The sequence below is a fragment of the Phyllostomus hastatus genome, unplaced genomic scaffold (genome assembly GCF_019186645.2).
Source record: "Phyllostomus hastatus isolate PE091 unplaced genomic scaffold, TTU_PhHast_1.1 phas_scaffold_55, whole genome shotgun sequence".
Lineage (NCBI taxonomy): Eukaryota > Metazoa > Chordata > Mammalia > Chiroptera > Phyllostomidae > Phyllostomus > Phyllostomus hastatus.
This window is the reverse complement of record NW_025334035.1, coordinates 9,773,601-9,794,531: the sequence shown is the minus strand read 5'-3', so window position 1 is coordinate 9,794,531 and position 20,931 is coordinate 9,773,601. Positions and strand designations below refer to the sequence as shown.

Genomic DNA, 20,931 nt, shown 5'->3' with positions numbered 1-20,931 from the left:
GCTGCTCTCCGAGGTGCTCAGCGGGTGTCCTCCACGCACTGACCCAGCCAAATAAAGATCTTAAACTGCTACTTTGCCCAGTGAGTCCATTCCCAAAAACCTTGGGGCTGGGAGCACACAGCACTGAGCCCCTGAACAAACAGCCTGTGAAAGAGAGAGCAAGGGCTATCTCTGCTGCCCCATTAGCACATTGGGGAAGTGAGCTCAAACCCAGCTCCCATTATTGTCCTGGGCTTGCGAAATGCACATAGATTAAACTGTCACTTGGAGGCAGGCAGGACTGCCAGGTAAGGAACTGAGAAAGGGAATCAGTTGGCTGTTAAAGATGCTGTAAAGCTGGTGTCTTACTGATCTTGAAACGTCTCCATAAATGCATCTAGAATTCCAAGAGGTTTCTTTCTATGAGCCAGACATGGTGTCTGTCCAAGGAAAGACCCCCTTCCCTGGGCCCCCTCATCCTCTGATGAGAGATGGTTCTCCTCTTATTCAGAACAAAAACGAGGCTTGTTAAATATCACAGCAGACTGTTAACCCTTGCTGACTGCAATACAGGCATGCTGCTCAGGGACTAGGGAGAATCTGAGGAAAGGAGTAGGCCCTCGTTGGAGCTGACGTGCACACATGGCCCAGCAGCCATCTGCCACTCCTGGCCATCGGGCGCCCCCCACCTAGAGCCTGGCTGAGATGGTTCCTAGGAGGTCAGAGCAGAGTGTACATGCATTCTCCATCCATGGATGAGGTCAGCATCATGTTTAGGCCCGCTGAGCTCTGCTCACCCCCAAACGCTTTGCCTAAACTACCTACAAACAGCACATGCCTCTGTATTTTGCCAAGCACTGAAATAATGGTGGCGTAATAATGGTTCTGCATATGGTCTTATAAAGCCACAGAGACACTGCCCGCTACAATGCTCCAAGTTCATGCTGCAGAAAACTGTCTGCCATTGGTAATGAACCAACAAGCTTCCATTGTATCAAAAGATAGTTCTCTCTCTTCCTTGTTCATAATGAAGTAAACTCTAAGACCCTCCTAGTACTTTGTCCAGAGAAAGTACAAACATCCTGGATCTCACCAGCTCACTGCAACTACCTTCTCAAGGGGTGTTTGCTCCATTTTTAAGGTGGGAAGAGTGAGGCTGGAGGAGGTTGGACAGGGTTGCCCCAAATCAATAGTGGACAATGGCAAAGCCAAGACTTGGACTCCAGAATGTTCAACTCTGAATATCATGTTCATCCTACTCCTTAACATCTGTAGGAATCTCCAAGATCAAAATGCTCAAACACAACAACCATCCCACCAGCTCCATCTCTTATCCCCTGCCTCCTTTCTAATGAGATTTTCATCTTCCCACCCTTTCTGACAAAAATAAAAAGACTTAGTTTTAAATTAATTTAGGGGTACTATATGGGGTATAGTTATAATGAAACAAACATACTTTTATAAATATATAAACAAATGTATACAGAGAGATTAATTTAGCATGCAGGAACTAAATGTCTCACTCTCTGCACTGCAACCCTTACACCCTCATTTCAGGAGCTCACTTTTCACTCAACCCTACCAAAACAAATGAGCACAAAAACAAAAATCATCAGATTAGCCCTCCCCAACCATAGCCCTAATTCCTATTGTGTTTTGTATACATTAGCCCTTTTTTTTCAACTCTGCCAGTCTTCTGCAGGAGGAAAACACTTGTCCCCAAACCTAGGGTCAATATTACAGACCAGCGTTGTTCCACACAGCACACCCATGTGTGTCTCTGCTGGGGACACACACCCAGCTGGAGTGGAGACTCAGACTTTCTCAAAATGTGCTTTACAGGTACCATGGACAGATAGCAGCTACTCCATCAGCCCTCCCTCTTCCCTTTAAATCAACCAGGTGTGTAAAAAGAAAAGCGAGCTGGTTTTCTATTTGCAGAGGCCAGGAGTCACAGCTCAATCCATCTTTAGAAGCAGGGAGATTCACAAAGCTGGATCAGACTGAACAAGACTCTCCAACCAAGAAACAAACAGGCTGATAAATTAGCACCATGAAGCCACTGAACCGAGCCCCAAGAATCAATCCCATCGGCTGCCTCCTCTTCTAGCTCATTAGCTGGTTGAGATTACCATCATACAGGAGTAGCCTCGCAGCTGGAAATTAAATTAGCCTGGCTGTAAACCAGGAACGTAGAGTGGAAAGTATGTGATGAGCAGTCCTGGGGAAAAACTCCACACCGGTGCCCTCCCTAGAGCCATCCTCCAGTCTTGCACACTGACCCCTTCTCAGCAATTCCTCCTCTGAACAATAAGAATGAGAAAAGGAGATACACACACACACACACACACACACACACACACACACCCCACCCCTGCAAATGGTCTGTACAGAGGGATAAGCTCCAGTAAGAAGGGCAGCAGGCACTAATTGCACATTCAGAACAGGTGTGTGCCTGCAAAGCCACCTCTTAATTACCAGGTTTGGCATTTTGGCACTGGCAGTCTGGCCCCGCTCAGTTTCTAAGAATGCTGAAACAGAGCGTCCACGGGGCTGTTCCTTGTTGTAGGTCCGAAGAGCTGAGAAGTGGAATTTCTAATTACATGGCTTTAGGCTTTACCCTAATGAAAGGCTCCGTCCAGGCAAGCAAAAAGCAAGCAGCTTAGAGGACGTGGGTCCCAGAACACATCCTGACAGGATCTCCAGCACTTGCCTTTTTTTTTTTCTGGGCGGCATCTTTTCTGATCACCAGCAAAAGCAATTCCTGTGTAACGCTATTCAATGGCATCCTATAAATCCCACTTCCAAGCTGAAATACTTGAGAGGAAGAAAGGTGCAGCATAAACTGTTACCCTCTGAAGTCATGACATTAAGGCACCCTCACAAAAGATACCAGCCCCTGATGCTGTCCAACCTCGCTGAAGCTGGCTGTTCCCGGCAGGCATCCACCACTCTTTCACATAAACCTCCTTGCCTTTTCATGTGTATTTCTTCTGCCAAAAAGAATACTTTCACCATTTGGTCTTTGCATGAACTCCTATTCGTCTGTCAAACCTTGCTCAGGTGTCACTCAGAAGTCCTCTCAGAAGCCTTCCCAGAGAAGACCCCCCCATCACCACCTAGACACTAACCACTCCTTCCTTCCTGGGGGATATTTCTATGTGTTGAACTTCCTCGTCTTTGCGTGTCATGCCCTACCTACTGTGCTTAGCTTTCACTCTCTCTCTAGTCACACTAGAATCCCTTCACACTAACACAGAACAGCCTCTCTGCCCCCTCCCCTCCCCCCTTCCTCCAACGGCTTCATTCTGGTCACAGTGTCATCGCATAGAGACATGATCCGATCCACTTGACTCCCATATATCCCTTCTCTTCCTTCAGGCCTCTGCTCAGCATCGGCTCTTTACAAAGACCTCCTGCCTAATATGATCCCTTTCTCCCATCGCCCTCTCCCTCATAACCCTCTATCCCCTCCCTGTGTTTTACTTCTACTCATGGCTCTCATCGCTGGGGGAGCTTCTGTTTTCATCAGTTTACTTGTTGATTTGCTCCCTGCCCACCCCCTAATAGAATGTAAGCAACATTTCTATTGGGAGGGCAGGAGCAGTGCTAATAAAATAGGCAAGAATAGTTGTGAAGTGAATAAATCTTTGCATCTACAGAGCCTCAATAAATTGATAAAATCAATGTGCAACCAATGTCTGCTGATACCAGTGGACATTCTAACACAGGGATACCAAGAGCTAAACAAAATCAGCTGGGTTCCTTCCCATTTGTCTGCCCCTATTGCTGAATTCTAATGTGCATAATAATCCCCAAAGTCCCTAAAGCCAGTTTCCTTCAGATTGTCCTCTCAACACACACCACTGAGTAGAGAGAAGCCAAATAATTTTACAATTGAGGCAAAACAGCACCAAATACAAATTCAAATGTACTTGACAACCAACCAGCAGCTGGGGAATTCTTCTTGTGGAGGTGCCCATGTTAAGCATGAGTGGGGCCGACCTTGAGGACCTAAACCCACCACTGAACCTGACTGGTACCCTCACTTGACAGGCATCTTTACCTGCAGTCCACACTGCAGCTACCTGCTAGGTCCACACTATGAGCTTCTGGGACCTACGACCCATTTGCCACATCTAGGGGCTGAGAAACCACAGAGGATGCACACCAATAGGCAACATGCCTGAGCGTTTCCCATGCCCCCCGCTGACACCCGCAAAAGACACCATTTGGGTAAGATGAGGTGGCTTTGATCAAAGTCCTAAAAATGAATGAAAGTTTGTCTCAAGGAAGCTGGCCCATGTGCTCCCTGGCAAACGCTCATTTTATGGAACACAAAGAAGCCATGAGCCTGTTCAGTGTTTCTCTTACGGCTGGGACTGGAAGAAAACACAACTCTAAAAATAACTGTGAGTGACTGGCCATTCTACCCAAGGGGAGAGATGGGGAGGACACAGGGCCCGTGCACAGGGCCTGCCCTCTAACCAGCATCCCCTGGCTGTCCTCTCTGGAGCCCAACACCTCTTGGCCTCTCATCTCTGTCTCTTCTCAAAAGAGGTAGGCTCTGGAACAAGGTGATGCAGTTCTCAGTCCGACTTGATCAGAAAGTGCAATCACTTTTACACTCTAACATGGAAGGCTTCCAGACTTGAGTTCCTCCACAGTGAATGATGGGAATAAGTGAGATCACTTTGGGAATGCTGGCAACCATGAGCCAACCATGGTTTCTCTCTACTTGCTCAGGATTCTGAGATAAGAAGGGAAGCTTTGCCCTACCCTGTCCAGCTGGGCCAGAGAAGTTCATGTGGGTTCCTTCTCCACCTTTCTTCCTCTGCTGGCTCAGAAGCCCCTCCCCAGGAAAGGCAGCAGTCCTCCCCTCACCCCCGCACCATGGTGGAGGGGGAAGGTTAGGAGAGGAGGCTGACCCGCTTCAGCCTGCAGGCTTTGGGCCATCTGTTTCTTCACAGCATTGGGCTGGGAAGCTATCTGGCATTTGGAGCCTAGCTGGGAGCTGGGGAAGAATGGCTCTCTTTCCCCCAAAACTTCAAACTGAAGAGGGACAGTGTGTGTTCTTTCAGTATCATCCAAGTTACCCAGAGGCAACAGGGTGAGGGCTGTGTGGGCCCTATGAGGAGTGAGGAAGCGTGTCTTGCCCCCTTCGTGAGCACTATCAGGGCAAGTGCTTGTTTTGGAAGTCTGAGAGCAACACACAAATCACTCAGCAGGGCTGTGTTGTACATCTTAGAAAAAAAAGTCTCTACCTTTTCTTGTTTTCTTTACCTTGAAACACCACTTATTTCATTTTTCTCAAAAATACATGAGAAGAATTTCAATGCATAATTCATGTAAGGTCTGTGAATTTCTTTGGTATAGGAGGCTCCGCTAGCCTCAAAAACCCCCTTTGGTCAAGGAGATAAGGCCCCTCTCTCAACATGCCATGGAACCCCTGAGCTGGCCTCTGGGCTCACCTTCTTTGAACCTCCAAAACTTCCTCTCATCCATCAACCCCAGGGCTCTGTCATGCCTCTCTCCAGGCCTTTCCCACAGTGCTGCCTGGAACACCTTCATTTTCTTTCTGGGACAATCGGCTAAAAAACTCATCCATATTTCAAAGCCCAGCTCAGTGGTAGCCTCGCCTTTGAGCCCCCTTCTCTCAGCTCCCACAAAATTTCTCACTTTGTTCTGTCTTATTTCTCACCACGGCCCCTTGACCAAGATAATTATCTCCTTGAGGCTTGTAACAACTGCTTAATATCTTCCTTTCCAAGTGCTTTCATACTCTTTGACCCACTTGAGGTGTTCTAAAACTGTCTGGTAGATGAAATCAGATCATGAATGAATGAATGGTAAACAGTACATTATTCCATGAGTAGTGCCAACTGGATGCTCTGGTCATGACTTGGCAATAAGGCTGTGTCGTTATTGCCTGAATTTCACAAGGCCCATATAGAAAGAGAGGGTAGGTATTAAATATCCTGTTAAAAGATACGTAACTTTATAGGAAGGGTAGTGCGATAAGAAAGAAAAGCTAGTCAAGCACACACAATAGAAGAGCCCATTCTGGTGTGAAACTGTTCACCTCCAGGCCCTGTGAAACACCCTTGCCAAACACCTCCCCTGAAGCAGGGGCTCAGGGAAGAGGTGAGGGGCCATCCAAACAGGTGTTAGGATTTCACCAAATATGAGGAGTCCATGGTAAGTGTGCCAGGAGATAATAAGGTTATTATAGCAACTTTAGAGTGCTTGCAAGGGAAACCCAGGTAGTTTTGTAATTTAAGTTTCATACAAAGAGGTAAATGAATCCCTTATCTCTCCCTAAAAAGGTTCCACTCGCCTCCTTTCCCAGTGATATCTAATATGAAAGTTTCCTTCATTTCCGGTGCTGTGTGACTAAAGAACACTTCAAGTGTTTCCCCTTGGCCCCAGACACAAAAAGGGGAAATGTGTGTTTTGGTTTTTTTTAAAGGTAATTGTCTTGGTTTGCAGCTCAAGGCTGAGGATGTTTATATGTGGCACTCGAGTTACTTTGCAGAGACCTCAGTATCATGTCCAGGGTGAGAATCACGTTGGTGCTGTGATCAAACATACACAGGCCACAGGGCTACACTGTGATGGGCAGGGAGGAACAAACCTTCACCCTTTCCCAACTCCATCAGACATCTACCTCTGTAAACAGCTTGGAAACAGAGCGACCACCTTTGAAAGCAGGCATGAGCTTCTCAGGGGAAAGCTGAACCTGCAATTAGCCTGCTCAGAGCAGAGCAGCCTGTGGAAGTCTCCTCAACAGCCCTCCAAGCTGGGACCTGACACCCTTCTCACCTGCCATGCCTCTGCCTGGGCCCCTGATTTACTGCAACCCCTGTGTCTCCCTCTGTACTCATTTTGCACAATTATCCTGGGAGAAGGGTGGGTGCCAGCACACTGGGTTTGTGGCGACGTCTTCAGTGGGAGAAGTATGGAGTCTAATGCCTGTTCCAAGCATGGACAGACAGAGCACAGAGCCAGGGGTCTGACTCTTCAAACCACAAGAGCCTTGGAGACCTGCTCTGCAAACTGCCCCAGCTGGCATCCGACAAACACTACTCCTTCACTTAGCAGGAGGTACTGAGTGAAAGAAGGATTTTGTACTCACAGGGAAGCCTTAACAAAATTAAACAGAGCTTTGTTTTGTTTTCAGCTATAGTACTTCTCAGGGTTCTTAATATGCTGAGATGGAACCATTTTTTGTACAAATCACTTATTAATTTTGTAAAAACTTTCTGTTTACTGAAGAAACTTGAGACAGTGCTCCTCAAACCATGATCCAAGGACTACCTGCTAACTGTCTTCAGGGAGATAAGTACAAAACCTGAGAGTGTCTAATGCTGCCCTAAGTAATTTGACACTGTTCCTACATCTAAGGCTCTGATCAATGAACTCATTAGACAGAGGACAGATGAGTGTGGGTGCTGCAAATTGTGTGGCAGGAGGGATAAGGCACGAGGTGTGTACAAGTCACCCATAGTAGGACACCACATCAGTCCACAATGAACTACTAAAACTGTGGTCCTGCACCAGAGTTCGCTGAGCACTGGCTCAGGGAGCACTGATGGGCCCATGCCCACTGTGTACTTGAGGATGTTGACACCACAAAGACAAAGTGAATGCTCAAATTCACAAAGTGTCCGTAGCAAAAGACAAACCCCAACTGGGGGCCACAAAGAAGAAGAGCTAGTTTAAAAAACCAAAAGTAAAATAAAATAAAAATACAACAAACATGTCAATGAAAATGATTTTAAGACGGCGATTCTAATTTTAACTGCCATGTAGTTACCAGACCTCCATGCAGCCTCTTCTAAGATCTCTACAGAGTTGTAAAATGAAAAATAAGTCAAATAGAAAAAAAGCTAATTCCAAAATCTAACAAGAATGTCCATGATAAATGGGAATTCAATCCTGAAACAATGCATACTTTAAAAAAAAGGCGGTGGGCTGGGGGGGGGGCCGGGGGCGGGGCACGGAGAAGAGTTTATATCCCTAACCAGGTAGCTCCATTGGCTAAAGCCATCCCAATGTGCCAAGGTTGTAGGTTTGATTCCTGGTCAAGGCACATACAAGAATCGACCAATGAATGCATAAATAAGTAGGACAACAAATTGATGTTTTTCTCTCTCAAAATCAATTTAAAAAAATAATTAAAAAATATAAAAGAAAGAAAACAGTTTGTAGCCCCTATCCTGTCTGGCATCTACCCAGACCTGAGACTAAGCAAGTAACAAGTAAGTGAGTGAAGTTGGCTCAGTGTGATATAATAAGAAGTAGTGGGGACCATGGCAAACAGAAGAGAATATGGCCCACTCTCAGGCACAGCTGCTCTCCAGCCTCAGCCAGTTGTTTCCTTGAGAAAGGTAAGCCTTGTGCTGTTGGCTCCTTCATTAAAAAAAGCAGAAAATCTGCATTTGTTTGTGAAATATCTGAATCTGTCAATATTGGCAATGAATTTACATGATTTTAAAAACACACAAATATTTACTCTTGGATTTCATTTACAATAAGTTTAGTCATAGCTAACCCATGGAACAAGGACAGTGACCAGGAGGGAATGTGGCAGTGGCTTTGGGATTGTTGAGCTACTGTTACATGGGTGTGTTCTCTTTGTGAAGATTCATCAGGCTGCATACTTCTGATCTGCACACTTTTTATAGGTATGTGAATATAAATTTGACTGAAAAACCCACAGGCCACATACATAAATAAAATATGATGACTGGGATTTTCTTCAAATAGCACAGAACAGAGAGGACTTCTTTAAAATGATGGAGGAAAGTTTTTGGAGAAGTAGAAATATGGCCATGCTGCAAAGAAGTGGTTGGGAAAGCGGTCCTCTTACAAATGCAAGGATCTAGCTGGAGTTTCTCCCTGTGTAGGGGGAGTTCTATGAACCAGTGCTTAAAGGCATCATATGCCACCCAGAAGGGCCAATGCACACTGTGGATCCTGACATGGGCAAGGGTGGTGACCAGCAGGGCTAGTTGCTGGGTAACACCGAAGTTCCTGGGTAAAGATGTAACTCAGGGTGGACCAGGTGAACTCTACGACAAGATCTTCTTCTGCATTACTGCTGGGGATGGTACAAGTCAGGGTGTCTCCACAGGTTGGGGCAAGGGTGTCTAGGTGTCAGCTAAGGAGGCAAGGAGCCATGAGGAGTGAGCACTGAGGGTTTTGGTGTGATCCTGACATCTGGGTTGCATGGGCATCGTGGGGAGCTTCAAGGTGAGAGAGAAGAGATGGGCTGGCAAATGAGGAAATGAAAGGAGGCTGCCGTCACAAAGCAGGCATCACATGTACAGATTTTATCATAGGAGCAAGGGCAACAGGGATGATGCCAAAGTGACCAGTTGGTGCACGGATGACCCAGATGAAGGCTAGCCTTATCAATGCAGATATCATTGCAACAGAGGGAGCTAAGGACTAAGTGTGGGGAACTAAAGGAAATGACAGGAAAACAGAGAAAAAAATACAACCTTTGGAATACTTTTATGCTGAGTTGTGGCATTAGAAGGGCCCTCAGGGAGGCATTAGGCTCAAGAGGCTTAGCCACCTGTAGCTACAGCTGTGTGACCCCAGGCAACCTCTTTGAGCTTCCCTTTGCTGCTCTGCAAAACAGGCGAATGACCCAGAAAGGACCACTGGTAAGATGAAACAGCAGCAGCCACTCGCCTGCACACAGTAGGCCCTCACTCACTTTCCTCCTGCTTAACAGATAACTGATATCTCCTCTCCTTCTTCTTATTGCCTTAGCTCTCTTTGGAAGTTTTTGGAAAAGTAAAATATAAAGTCACACTTCTTCATTTGTACTACTTAATAATTTTGTCACATGCTTCCTCTTCTTCAAATGGTTGTTAATTAGTGATTCAGCAGGACTAATGATTTTTTTAATTCAGTGCTTAAATTGCTTTGAGACCTCTTTGAGCTTGTAGGTTTTAGTTCACTGACTAAAACATGCCCCTCAAAGACAAGTTCATGTCTCTTGTACTTCCTTAGGACCTCAAGTGCTACCTGATAGCTCTTGATAACAGTGCTTGAATAGGGCATGTTTAGGACAGTGAAGCTATTCTGTATGAGACTATAATGAAGGATACTTGCCGTTATACATTGGTCAAAAAACATAACATATGCAATATCAAGAGTGAACCCTAATGTAAACTATGGAATTTAGCTGATAATGACATGTCACTGTAAGTTTACCAATGGTAACAAATGTACCACTCTGGTCTTGCATGTCAATAGTGGGGCAGGCTGTGCCTATATATGAGGGCAGGGCATGTACAAAAAGGAACTGTGTCTTTTCACTCAATTTTGATGTGAACTTAAAACTACTCTAAAAAAATAAAGTCCATATACTTTAAAAAGTTAGTAGTAATAAATCTTTATTAGAGAAGTGAAAATACAGGTCAACATGATTTATAAGAATGATTTTTATTCATTAGCTATAGAAAAAGACTTAAAATGGTCATCTTTCGCTTTTTCCTTTATGTATTTCAGGTCGATGACAGAGTCATGATCAGCTTCCCTACCTTACTCTCACCAACCCCCCCAAAACACACACACACACTTGCTGGGGTCTACTATAAAAAGCTCTTGGCTGGGAACAGGATGTTTACTTTCTTGTGTATCTGTGTTAACTGGCACACCAGCATATGCTAAGTGCTGGAGACTCTGAGACAATCAGACAGGAGGGCACCAGGGACCTAATGAACAGCACACATCAAGAGGAATGGCTGGGTTGAACCAGGCTGAGTTTCCAGCCAGAGAGGCCAGGAGGCAGGACAGTCCTTTCAGCTAGGGGAAGGCACCCAGAGTGGTCTGGTGCTGAATTACATGTTCTCTAATCGTTGGCTCAGTGTGTTGTCTCCTGGGGGAGACTTACTTTAATGGATGTGTGGACCAAATCCTGCTTTGTTTCAACCTCTTCCGCAGCAACGAGCAGGTCCTATGTGAGCTTCCTGGCCTTTTAATACAGGTCATCTCCTAAACCTCTGCAAAACCTTCCAGAAAAGAAGACTGCCTCATCCAATCATCAAAAGTAATTCTCATTGTCATCCTTACTGGAAGCACTTTTCAGCCCATCATTCCTTCTAGAGAGAACTAGGGGAGGTTGAGCTCCTCAGGACCCAGAGAATGCTTCCCTGGGGGAGGAGAAAGAGGCTTGCTTACAGGTTGCCTAAAGAGGAGCTATTGCTTCTCCTCTCTGAGTTGGGGGTTAGCTGCAGACTGTGGGCATTGCGCTGAGGAAAGGAGAGGCATCAGGGAGTGTGAGCCCCCGAGGGGCACAAGGGTAGCGGACTGGAGTGCTGGGGAGGTGAACCAGCCACTGAGTCTCAGTGCGACGGCGATTTCCGAATCAGAGGGGAACTTGAGTCCTCACTGCCCTGTCCGAGAGAAGCAAATTTTCAGACAAGCGACACTTTCCCTCCAAAAGGCAGGGACGTTTGTGCAGGAGGGTTTAGAAAAGAAGGAAGGAAGCACAGCAGACTAGCTGACGAGCATGGCTCCGAAGGTGAGAACAGTTCTGGGCCAATTAGGAACAGCAGGGAAAGCCTGTGCCCTCCAGGCCGGGAGCTGCTTGCTCCACCCGCCCCTCTGGGTGGGGCTATGGAGAAGACCAGAAGCCATTGGTTTACCGGCGGCCCCTCGGGCCATTCAGCGGAAGGCCGAGGCCCGTCGGCACCACCCACTGTGAGAGCCGGGCTGTGGCACCCGGCTCAGCGGGACAGGTGAGGACTGAGCACCCGGCCATACCAGCTAGTCACGTGGGCGCAGCAGGCGATCTCCGGAACCGTGGGGCAGCAAGGACCCGGTCGCTGGCCCGCCCTACCCCCAACGCGAGGAAGCTGTTCCCAGCGTCTCCCGAGCCCAGCGGTCCCCTGACCAGTAGCAGCAACCCCACGCGCTGCGGAGGCCGGGGCCGTGCTGACTGATCCCCGAGGCTGGTCAATCGCGCAGCCACTTCCTCGGCCCGGCGCGTGGCCGCCGCCAGAGCCGGAGCCGTGAGCGAAAGCTCCTGCAGCTGCGGAAAGCGACCGACACGTGGCTACTCGGCGGCCTGTCTGGGGCCTGTTGGACACTCCTGCCTGCACACCTTTTCTCGGACCTCCATTCGTTAAATCAAGAGTGCGCCTGAAAAACCTGCTGCTTCCCTCTTTCTTCCCCAATATTTTTTCCCCACTCTCCGTTTGTTGCCCGAGCCTCATATTGCCCAGAACAATCTTTCAGTATTTTACGGGTTTCTAAGCAAGTGTGACCATGTGGAGCAGTGTGGGACAAGGATTTGGGAGAAAACGGCTATTCTGCATCTCCGCCGCCACCCCCCCCCCGCCCCCCTCCCCCGTTTCTTGATGAACACACGGGGTCATTCACATTCTGACCAAAAGTATTTAAAAGTACTGACATCTACTCAAAAACAGTCTAGCCTAGGCTGAAACACAATCAACGTCATGTTAATCCAGAGTCTTATTTTAACACATCTGCCGTATTTACAAGAAAAATACTTATTCCAAGAGCTTATTTGTTCTGTAACTAACTTATCAACTTAAAGTCACAGTGAATAATAATGTGTACACACATACATATAAATTCCTCTCTGGCGGTCTTTTTTAACAAACTCTGCACAGATCCTCACAAATAATTTTGAAAAGCAGCTCTGTCCACGAGGCAAACAAATTCTGTCAGTACGGCTTTGCTATTTAAATAGGTTTCATCCATGATACGCTTAAGTAAATTTTTTAAACGGCCCAGTTTTTAATATATTTGAAGTCCCAGAAGTGGACACTTAAAGAAAAAATTTAGAATTTCAGACATAACCTGAAAGAAATTACTATCACTCTTTATCTACGTACAAAGAAAATTAATAGGGGGAGAGGGTTATTAGCATTGGCAGTATTTTAGCACAGAGCCTCTTGGCTGCAACGAAAATTATTTATTGTCACGTTATTAAGCTGGTAATTGATCCTCACATTGTACACTTTTCCCCAAATCTAAAATTAGAAAGAAAATCAATATATGCTAACATCAGTTTTATTTGTTGTTAGTTAATTTTGGTATTGTTTGAGACAAATACAGTTCTAGCAGGTAGTATATAAAATACTTTTTAAAAGTTTCATGCTCTACTTACAAGTAGTTTTCAAAAAATATCAGTATCTCATTTCTTTTCTATCATGGTGAATGGTTTCATTTGAGGTAGGCAGCATATTGTATTTGTTACACTTGAAAATGTGCCACATGCTTGGGGAATTCAATTTGCTGGGATTCCTGACTATCCCAACAGTCTAGGATGAAATGTCCCTTAGTGTCTGAAATCACAGGCTATTAAATGAGAGAGATAGCACCCTATTCAGAAACTAACTATATTCCCAGCAAAAGAAATGTTCATTATGCTCTGCCTTCAAAGCGGATATTTTGTGCTTATGTCAATCAACTTAATTTCCATGTTCACAGAGTGAGAACATAAAGTATTCAGAAAACACTGACAGAAAGCAGGAGGCAAGCAGTCTAGTCAAGTAGTATTTCAGCTCTGAAGCTTTGAATAAATGCCATTTCCCTGATTCATAGCACTAGCTGATTGATAGGTTTGTATTTTAAATTCCTGGTGAACTTTTAATTCTAAATAACTTCAGTGATTCAAAGGGTCATCTTATATAATTAGATAACCTCATGTCCCACATGTTTTAAACAAAAAGGTAAATTAGCATATACATTTGGAATAAGTTTTTTTTTCAAAATACCTAAAAGTATTTCTTCAACCAAAAATAAAACACAAAACTGGAAAAACAGAAGCTATGACAGGCCACTTTAAAATTTCAAATAACAAATTTAGCTGTAAATCTCTTATAAATAGTAGCCAATATTAAATTGTAATTTTTCAATAATCAGGCTTTCTTAAGAAGGCAAAGTCTACTTTAGTCAGCTTAGTCAAATTGTAGTTTTTTAAGACATGTGCTCAAACTAATTTTTAAAGACCTGTTCAATGATAACATATCATTTGGAAGGTAATAAGTGTAATTTAAATTCATAGTTTTCAGCATTTTATTCATCTAAAACAAATAGGCTGATATTAAATATTGAGTATTTTATTAAGTAAGAGCATCTGGGAAAACACTTATGATTAGGCTAATTTATGTTATATTTTTTCCTCAACTTGTAAAAGATTAATCAACCATTTTATGGTCTAATTTAGGTGCCTAATTAAAAACAGAGTTCAACACATGCTACACTGTCTTGCTAATAAATCTTGACAGCTTTGTAACATGATGGTTCGTATTTCAAATTGTTGCATATAAATGCACAATTCTGATCTTTACCCAGGAGCCTGAAGTGAGTTACATACTTGGTTTAAGCTCCAGGGCTGAGAAAGTACAATTACTTCAAAAAGGATTATCCCCAATCAGATCTTATCTCAAATTTCCTTTAGTGAAGACAGAAAGTCTTAGCCATCAAGTTTTTAGAAATAGAATAGAAAAATAGGTGAGAAATTAGATTTCTCAGCATTTATTAAATTAAAAATGTAGGAAAAGGTGCTATGTTCAGCTACTAGCTTACAGAAGGAAAGATTTTCTGAAGTTACTGGGTTTTAAAATCTAATTCTAAAACTAGCTACTCAAAGTTTTAGTTCCAATTGTCTTCTGGTTAGATGTTTTCAGTCTTGACCTGGGGCACGGTACCTCTTTTAAATGAATAAATTCATTCCAAGAGGTTTTGGAACATCTCTTTTAACCCTGTGTCCTCCATACTTCCCAGCCTTAAATGGGGGCAAATGGAAGAGAATAAATCTCTTCTCCATAGGGACATTCGCTATTTTCTCAGCCTTTATACCTGAAGTATATTTTGTCATTCTAATGACTCCTTTGAGTCTAACTGTCCAGTTCAGGCTGAGAAGCAAAACTGCAGCAGTGATGTAACTGTCATAAACCAGCTTTGGTGACAGCAGCTGGCCTGTTCTGGAGCTACTCGCCTTTTACAGTGAGTGGCAAAGTGAGCAATCCACACTGAGGTCATGGGGGTGCCTCAGAAAACTCAAGCTCTTTTAAAGCAAACCCAGTTTTGAACTCTTCATATATGACCACCATCATGTTTTTGGTCATTTAAGTGAAGAAACATGGGACAGAGTGACCTCTGGAGCACCACTGCCTGCATTAGTATGATCTCTTAGCTTAGTCACTTCTGAGACATCTTAGGCAAGTTCCTGGCCCTCTCTGTGCCTGTTTTTTCATCTATAAAAGTACCTACTTCATAGCTTTGTAATAAGGATTATATTTGCTAATCCTGTAAAATCTGAAACAGTACTTGGCATACTGGGAAAACATTCAAGAATGTGAGCTACCAACATTATTAAAACACACACACTACATTTTCTTTTTGATGTGGCCACAGAATTAGAGTGTCAGCTTATTTTTGTATAACCAGAAACGGAAAGCAGAGTCAAGGTTGGGAAGGAGTTTCTGCCCTGTAACTCTAAGCATATTTCAATCATCATCATCATCATCATCATCACGGTAATAGTAATGATAATAAAAAACAATAATCACACCATCTGGCCAACTTAATTCTCAAACTGAGGTCATCAAAATTTGTGGGAACCTACCAAACTTACATCAAATCACAAAGAAATTTATTAAAGAATGTACCTATTTAAGTTTAATTCAATATTCAGAGCCTAAATGTGCAGGGTGTGTACTTCCTCCACCCTGGCCTATGCAAGGTTCTCCCCAACCCGGGCCCCAGAGTTCTCAAACACCATCACAACCTGGAACAGAGGGTAAAGGCCAGTTTCACCAAGAGTCCTGATATGTCACTTCGTGTGCTAAGCATGCAAGACCTGATTGAGAAAGAGGGCTGGGTAATGAACTGGAGAAGCAAATCCAGGAGTTTCAATCCCAGACTAAAACATACTCAGGTTCCAGCGCAAAGGGGCCTCGCAAACAGGAGCGTTTGATTTTTGCAGGCGAGAAAACTTCGGCTCTCTGGTCAGTGGTAAGGTCAGCTCCGGGTCGCCACCAAGGTGGGCTCCATCCCACCACAATCCTTCCTGTTCTGGTGACGGTGTCTCTTATGCCAAGTGGAAGGAAGGACGATCACTTTCCGAGACGTGCGGATCCGTCCAGACCCTGGGCTCCTGGTTAGGCCGCTGATAGGACTGTGTACCAACCGATTAAACCCGTTAACGACTCACACGAACACAGACAGGACCTTCTTCTCCTGCGGATTATGATGCTGACCCTCGGGTTCAACCATCCGTGCCCACAGTCTTTTAATGGCTTCAAAATATCTAAATGCTTTCAAAATGTCTCCCTTCTCTCCAATTTTCTAGTTATGAGGACTTGTTTTAACCACGTGTCTGAACTGCAACCCTCTCTGGTTAATTATTATTTGTGCTCGTCTCCAATCTGCTGTACGGACCTCCGGGGAGATACAACGGAGATGGCACTTCTGGCGAGCACCGGGGCTGGGCCCACCGGGGTAGTCTACCCGGCGGGGGCAAAGGGTGTTCCCCCGCACCGGATTTTAGCAAAAGCGGTCTGGCTCAGGCATCTCCTCCGGTGTGGTTGTTTAACGTTAAAACGGCCGCTTTCAAAGTAATTGTAAGTCTACACATTTGCTCCGACAACCAAAATATTTTAATTAAGCAGAGGGCTTTTAATTTTTTCCCCTTAAAAAAAAAATCTACTAACCCAGCGGCCACGCCGCTTCTGGAGCAGCTGGGAACGCAGTCTGGGGTGAGCTGCGGTGCTTGCGATCCTCAGGGCCGCGGCCCTCGGGCCTACCGGCCCGAACCGCCCGGCTCCTCGTTTTAGGGAGGTGGCTCAGAAGACTGAGGCACTAACTTACCGGCTCCTCCGTCCCGGCCCCCAAGTCCAGTCTCTGCGGGGGCCCAGGGCATCTGTCCCGCCCTGGACTCCCGGCTGTGCTCCGCTCTGCAGACTCTCGGTAAGGGTTTCCAGAGCGATTTCGTTCGTTCTTTATTCAATGTTTTTGAGTCAATCAAAAGGAACGTAGCAGGTGGAGGGCAGCGGGCTAAGAGATTGCATGAATCTTCCTATGGGGATTTCCACAGCCTGCCCCAGGTGCTTTAAAAACTGCCTGACCTGGAAGATTCAGTTAGTTCTCTGCCAGTGCCTCCCAGCCCGGCCCCCGCGCGTCTGATCTCAGAAAATTCCGGGCTGCCTGCGGTGGGTTCCACGAGTGATCGCCTGCCACCGGAGCCCCGGGATCAGCATCCCAAGAGGAGTCGGAGTGGTGACGGTAGAAGTAACAGCAACAATACGATCGATGACAATAGCTTACAATTAGAGAGGCCCCACGTGCCCGCCAGGCACCTGCCCGCTCCAGCGCCCTCCTGTCTCGGCGCCCAGCGGAGAACCACGCAGTTCCGTAGCATGGAGGAGAGCAACCAGACTCGGCCCGGCTTAGCGACCTGCCTGAGCCAGGACTGCAAAGCCCCCATTTTTAGCAGCTGGTGTCCACGGCCCGGGGACGGTGGGAAGGGTGACTGCCACGGCGGGCTAAACCTCGAGACTTGGGCAACTGCTAACAATCAAAACACCAAGGACAAAAGAGGGGGAGGCGGCTGGGAAGAGAGCGTTTTTAATACGCTGGGTCCTCCCCTCCCCGCTTTATCTTCTGTCCTCTCCAGGGGCCGAAAGAGGGAACGAGGGCAATGACTGTAGTTCGGTTCGACTCTCCCCTTCGGTTTTCCGAAGGCTACAGCGTCTTGGAAGCCTACAGGGTTTGGAGGGGTGCCCGGGGAGCAGATTGAGTCATACTTGGAAGAGTTGGGGCGCGAGGGGAGCGACGGGGAGGGTGACCAGATAGAACGGATGGGGGCCGGGGGCCGGGCCCATGGTTGGCTACGAGGTTTCCGAAGGCTGGACCCCAGACTCCCCCCCGCCTCACCGGAAGCTCAGTCAACTCAACCGCTCACCCAAACACAGGCAGCTGCAGGAAGCTTTGGGCAGAGGTCTTGATTAAGACCTGAGGGCGGCTGTGCCTTTGGACCCGGACCCCCAACCCGACTGGAGGGCGGAGTTTCTGGAAGCCTCGATCTCCAGGCAACCCACATTTCTTAATCAGTGGGCCCTCAATATTCTTTGGGCCCCGATGTGTAAATGGCCCGCAGATACGCGCGCTCCTGCCCTTGTTCTCCCTGCACCCAAGCCGGTGAGAGGGAAACCCGCTGGCCCTGCCGAGGGCACCGGGAAGCCTTCAAAGCCGCGCGGCGCTCCTGCCCGCTGCAGTGCGCGCCTTTGCCCGACAGGGACCAGCACCGCTCCACAATCCCCGTGCCGCGTGCCGCGCACCGCCGGCTGCCTACTCGCCCGCCAGGCGGAGGCGCCCGGCCTCCCTCCCAGTTCACTCTCCCAGCCCGACCTACTCTCCAGTGAAGCGAGGATGACCTTCTTTGGGTTTGGGTCCGGCAAGAAAGAGGACTGTAACAAAACTAGTGACCAGACCCTCCGCGGCCTGAGCAAGGCACCGTCACTCCCACCCCCCACATCCCCACCTGGGGAGCAGAAGCTGCTCCAGAAGTTGGTCTAGGGCGGAGACTGCGGCCGGCGGAGCGCAGAACGTCCCGGACGCAGAGAGGAATAAAATATAAGCAACTCTGGATTGATTCCTTTGAGACACGGCCACGGTTACAGGGTTGAGTTCTTGCCTGGGGCGCCACCTCAGTCGCTGTCCCTCCTTTGCGAAGGCTCTATTGATTAATTCTGGGGTACTATGGGACACTGAGCTGCCAGAGCTCCCCGAGCAGTTTCTATGGGTTATAGCAAGAGCCTCCAACCCGAACCACTGCACACCGGGTACTGCGCTGTGGGCCAGCATCGCGCGTTCGTTCCCCCTACCCCTCCCCGCCCCCAGTGGTCCGAGACTGTACCCTTGTCACTGTCCCAGCACCCGCCTGGTCTCCCTCCTCTCCCGTCTGGGTAGCAGCTGGCGCCTTTGCCCCTGGCCCTGGCAGGGAAACTCACCGGTACCAGGCGAGGCCCTTGTCGTAGCTACGGTCGAAAAAGTGGGGCTCGGCACCCACGGCGCGCACGTCGGGATGCACGCGCAGGAACTCAAGCAACGCCCGCGTACCGCCCTTCTTCACGCCGATGATGATGGCCTGCGGCAGCTGCTTGCTCCCGGACCCACTAAAGAAGCTGGAGATGGGGCTGGGGGAGTTCGGCGCCTCGGGACTCTGCTCCTCTTGGCTCGCGGCGCTCTCGTCCCTCTCCTTGTCCACAGCCAACGGGGTGACCGGCGCCGCCTGGAACGGCAGCCTAGGGAAAGCCCCATCGGGACCCGGGGCCAGGGCTGGAGAGGCGTGGACGGTGCGGGACCCCGAGCCCAGCAGCAGCAGCCCGGGCGCCGCGGCGCACGAGCTGGCGCACGAGTACAGAAACATGTAGAGCCAGATGCAAAGCATGGCGAAGAGCAGAGCGAGCTTCCTCCTCACCAGTGGTGGGGGCGGCTGCGGCTGCGGCTGCGGCAGAAGCCGGCTGGGGACATGGAGGCAGGATCGGCCGCTGCTCAGGCACTGCCCCATACGCTGCCCGCGGGCGCGGCGAGGGGCATGGCTCAGCACATGGCGCTGGTCCTGCCCGAGCCGCGCACGCAGAGAGGGTCCTTTGGCCCTCCGGACGCCCGTAGGTTGGGTTTATTGCACCCGCACGACCGGGGCCACTGTTGCTGCTCCTGCTGCTCTTCCCCAGGTGGCGGCGGCGGTAGCTGTAGCGGCAGCGGCTTTTGACATGTTGCCCGGAGGAACCGCAACTGGAATGAAAGTCGGGTGGCGGCAACTGCTGGCCTGGGGACGGCTCCTGCGGTGCGACGCCCGGCTCTGGACCAACAAGAACCCTGCACTCCCTTGTACTGGCCACTCCGAACGATGCGTACGGCCGCTGGCCGGGGCTGCCTCTTCTCTGCCCTGAGAGCTGAGCCTGAGCAGCCCCGGCACCTCCTCGCAGAGGCTGCGAAGGAGAAGTGCGCAGGAAGAGTCTGAGACCGAGGTGGATTGGGCGGGCCCAGCCACTGAGAGTGACAGGTCGCTCCACTTACCAGAAATCCTGACCACCTTGCAAATAATGCCGCTACGCTAGGGGTTCGGCAGCCAACCAGCTCCCGGTACGTGAGGGTGTGGAAAGAGTTTGGGGCGGAGGAGAGTGATCTGGAGCTGCTATTGGCCGAGGGGCTAAGGGCGGGATCAAAAGTGCTGAGACCCGGGCTGGTGACTGGAGCAGATGGAAGGAAGGATGCTGGATGACCCAGGTCTGGAAGAGGGCAGACCCCACCGAGTGGTGCAGTTCGGGATCCGCGCGATTTCCCATCCAGCTGTTTCGCGGGCGGGCTCGTGATGTGTGTGTGGTGCAGTAGGGAGCGGGTTGGAGTGGCGAGAGTCAGGGGGTTGTGCATGCAGTTCCCAAAACAGCGGGGGACTCAGAGTGGGGCCTTCCAGGGACGAGCACCGGCTTGGGAAATTAAGTAGAAAACGTGTTTGGAAATCGCTGTGATTTATTTATTTATTTATTTATTTATTTATTTATTTATTTATTTATTTTGCCAGGAGCTTATCTCTCTTGTTAGTTAGCTGGAATCGGCATAAACTGTCCTCAGGGGAAAAAATCTTCCCGTTTCCCAAACTGCTGGGGAAAGACGAGGGTAAAGGGGGTGGAGAAATTAACAGGGAGATAAAGGCTGGTATAAAAAAAGTTTCCTGATGGAAAAGTGAATGTGAAAGTCACGTGTAGAAAGTTTTGTCCGGGTAGGAGTTTTTCAATGACGTTAAGTTTAAGAAAATGTTTAATCCTCCCTTTTCCTTAAATAAATAATAGTCAACATTCGCCTTCATCTAGGAGACAGTGGTTTGCTGACCTGTTACATTAATTATTAAGTGTTGGTTTTGCCCATCAGTTTTTTAAGTCAAACTAGGAG

At 47.9% G+C, this 20,931-nt stretch overlaps 1 protein-coding gene across 1 annotated transcript in view; it reads right to left on the bottom strand.

Annotated features, from left to right (window-relative positions):
• HS3ST3B1 (heparan sulfate-glucosamine 3-sulfotransferase 3B1) overlaps window positions 1-20,016 on the bottom strand; it is a 40,741-nt gene extending 20,725 nt beyond the window's left edge. Inside the window, 1 exon segment of the mRNA XM_045824488.1 lies at window positions 18,987-20,016. Within this exon segment, the coding sequence (XP_045680444.1) occupies window positions 18,987-19,546 (560 nt within the window). The 5' untranslated portion in view covers window positions 19,547-20,016.
• Between the last annotated feature and the right edge of the window lie 915 nt (window positions 20,017-20,931).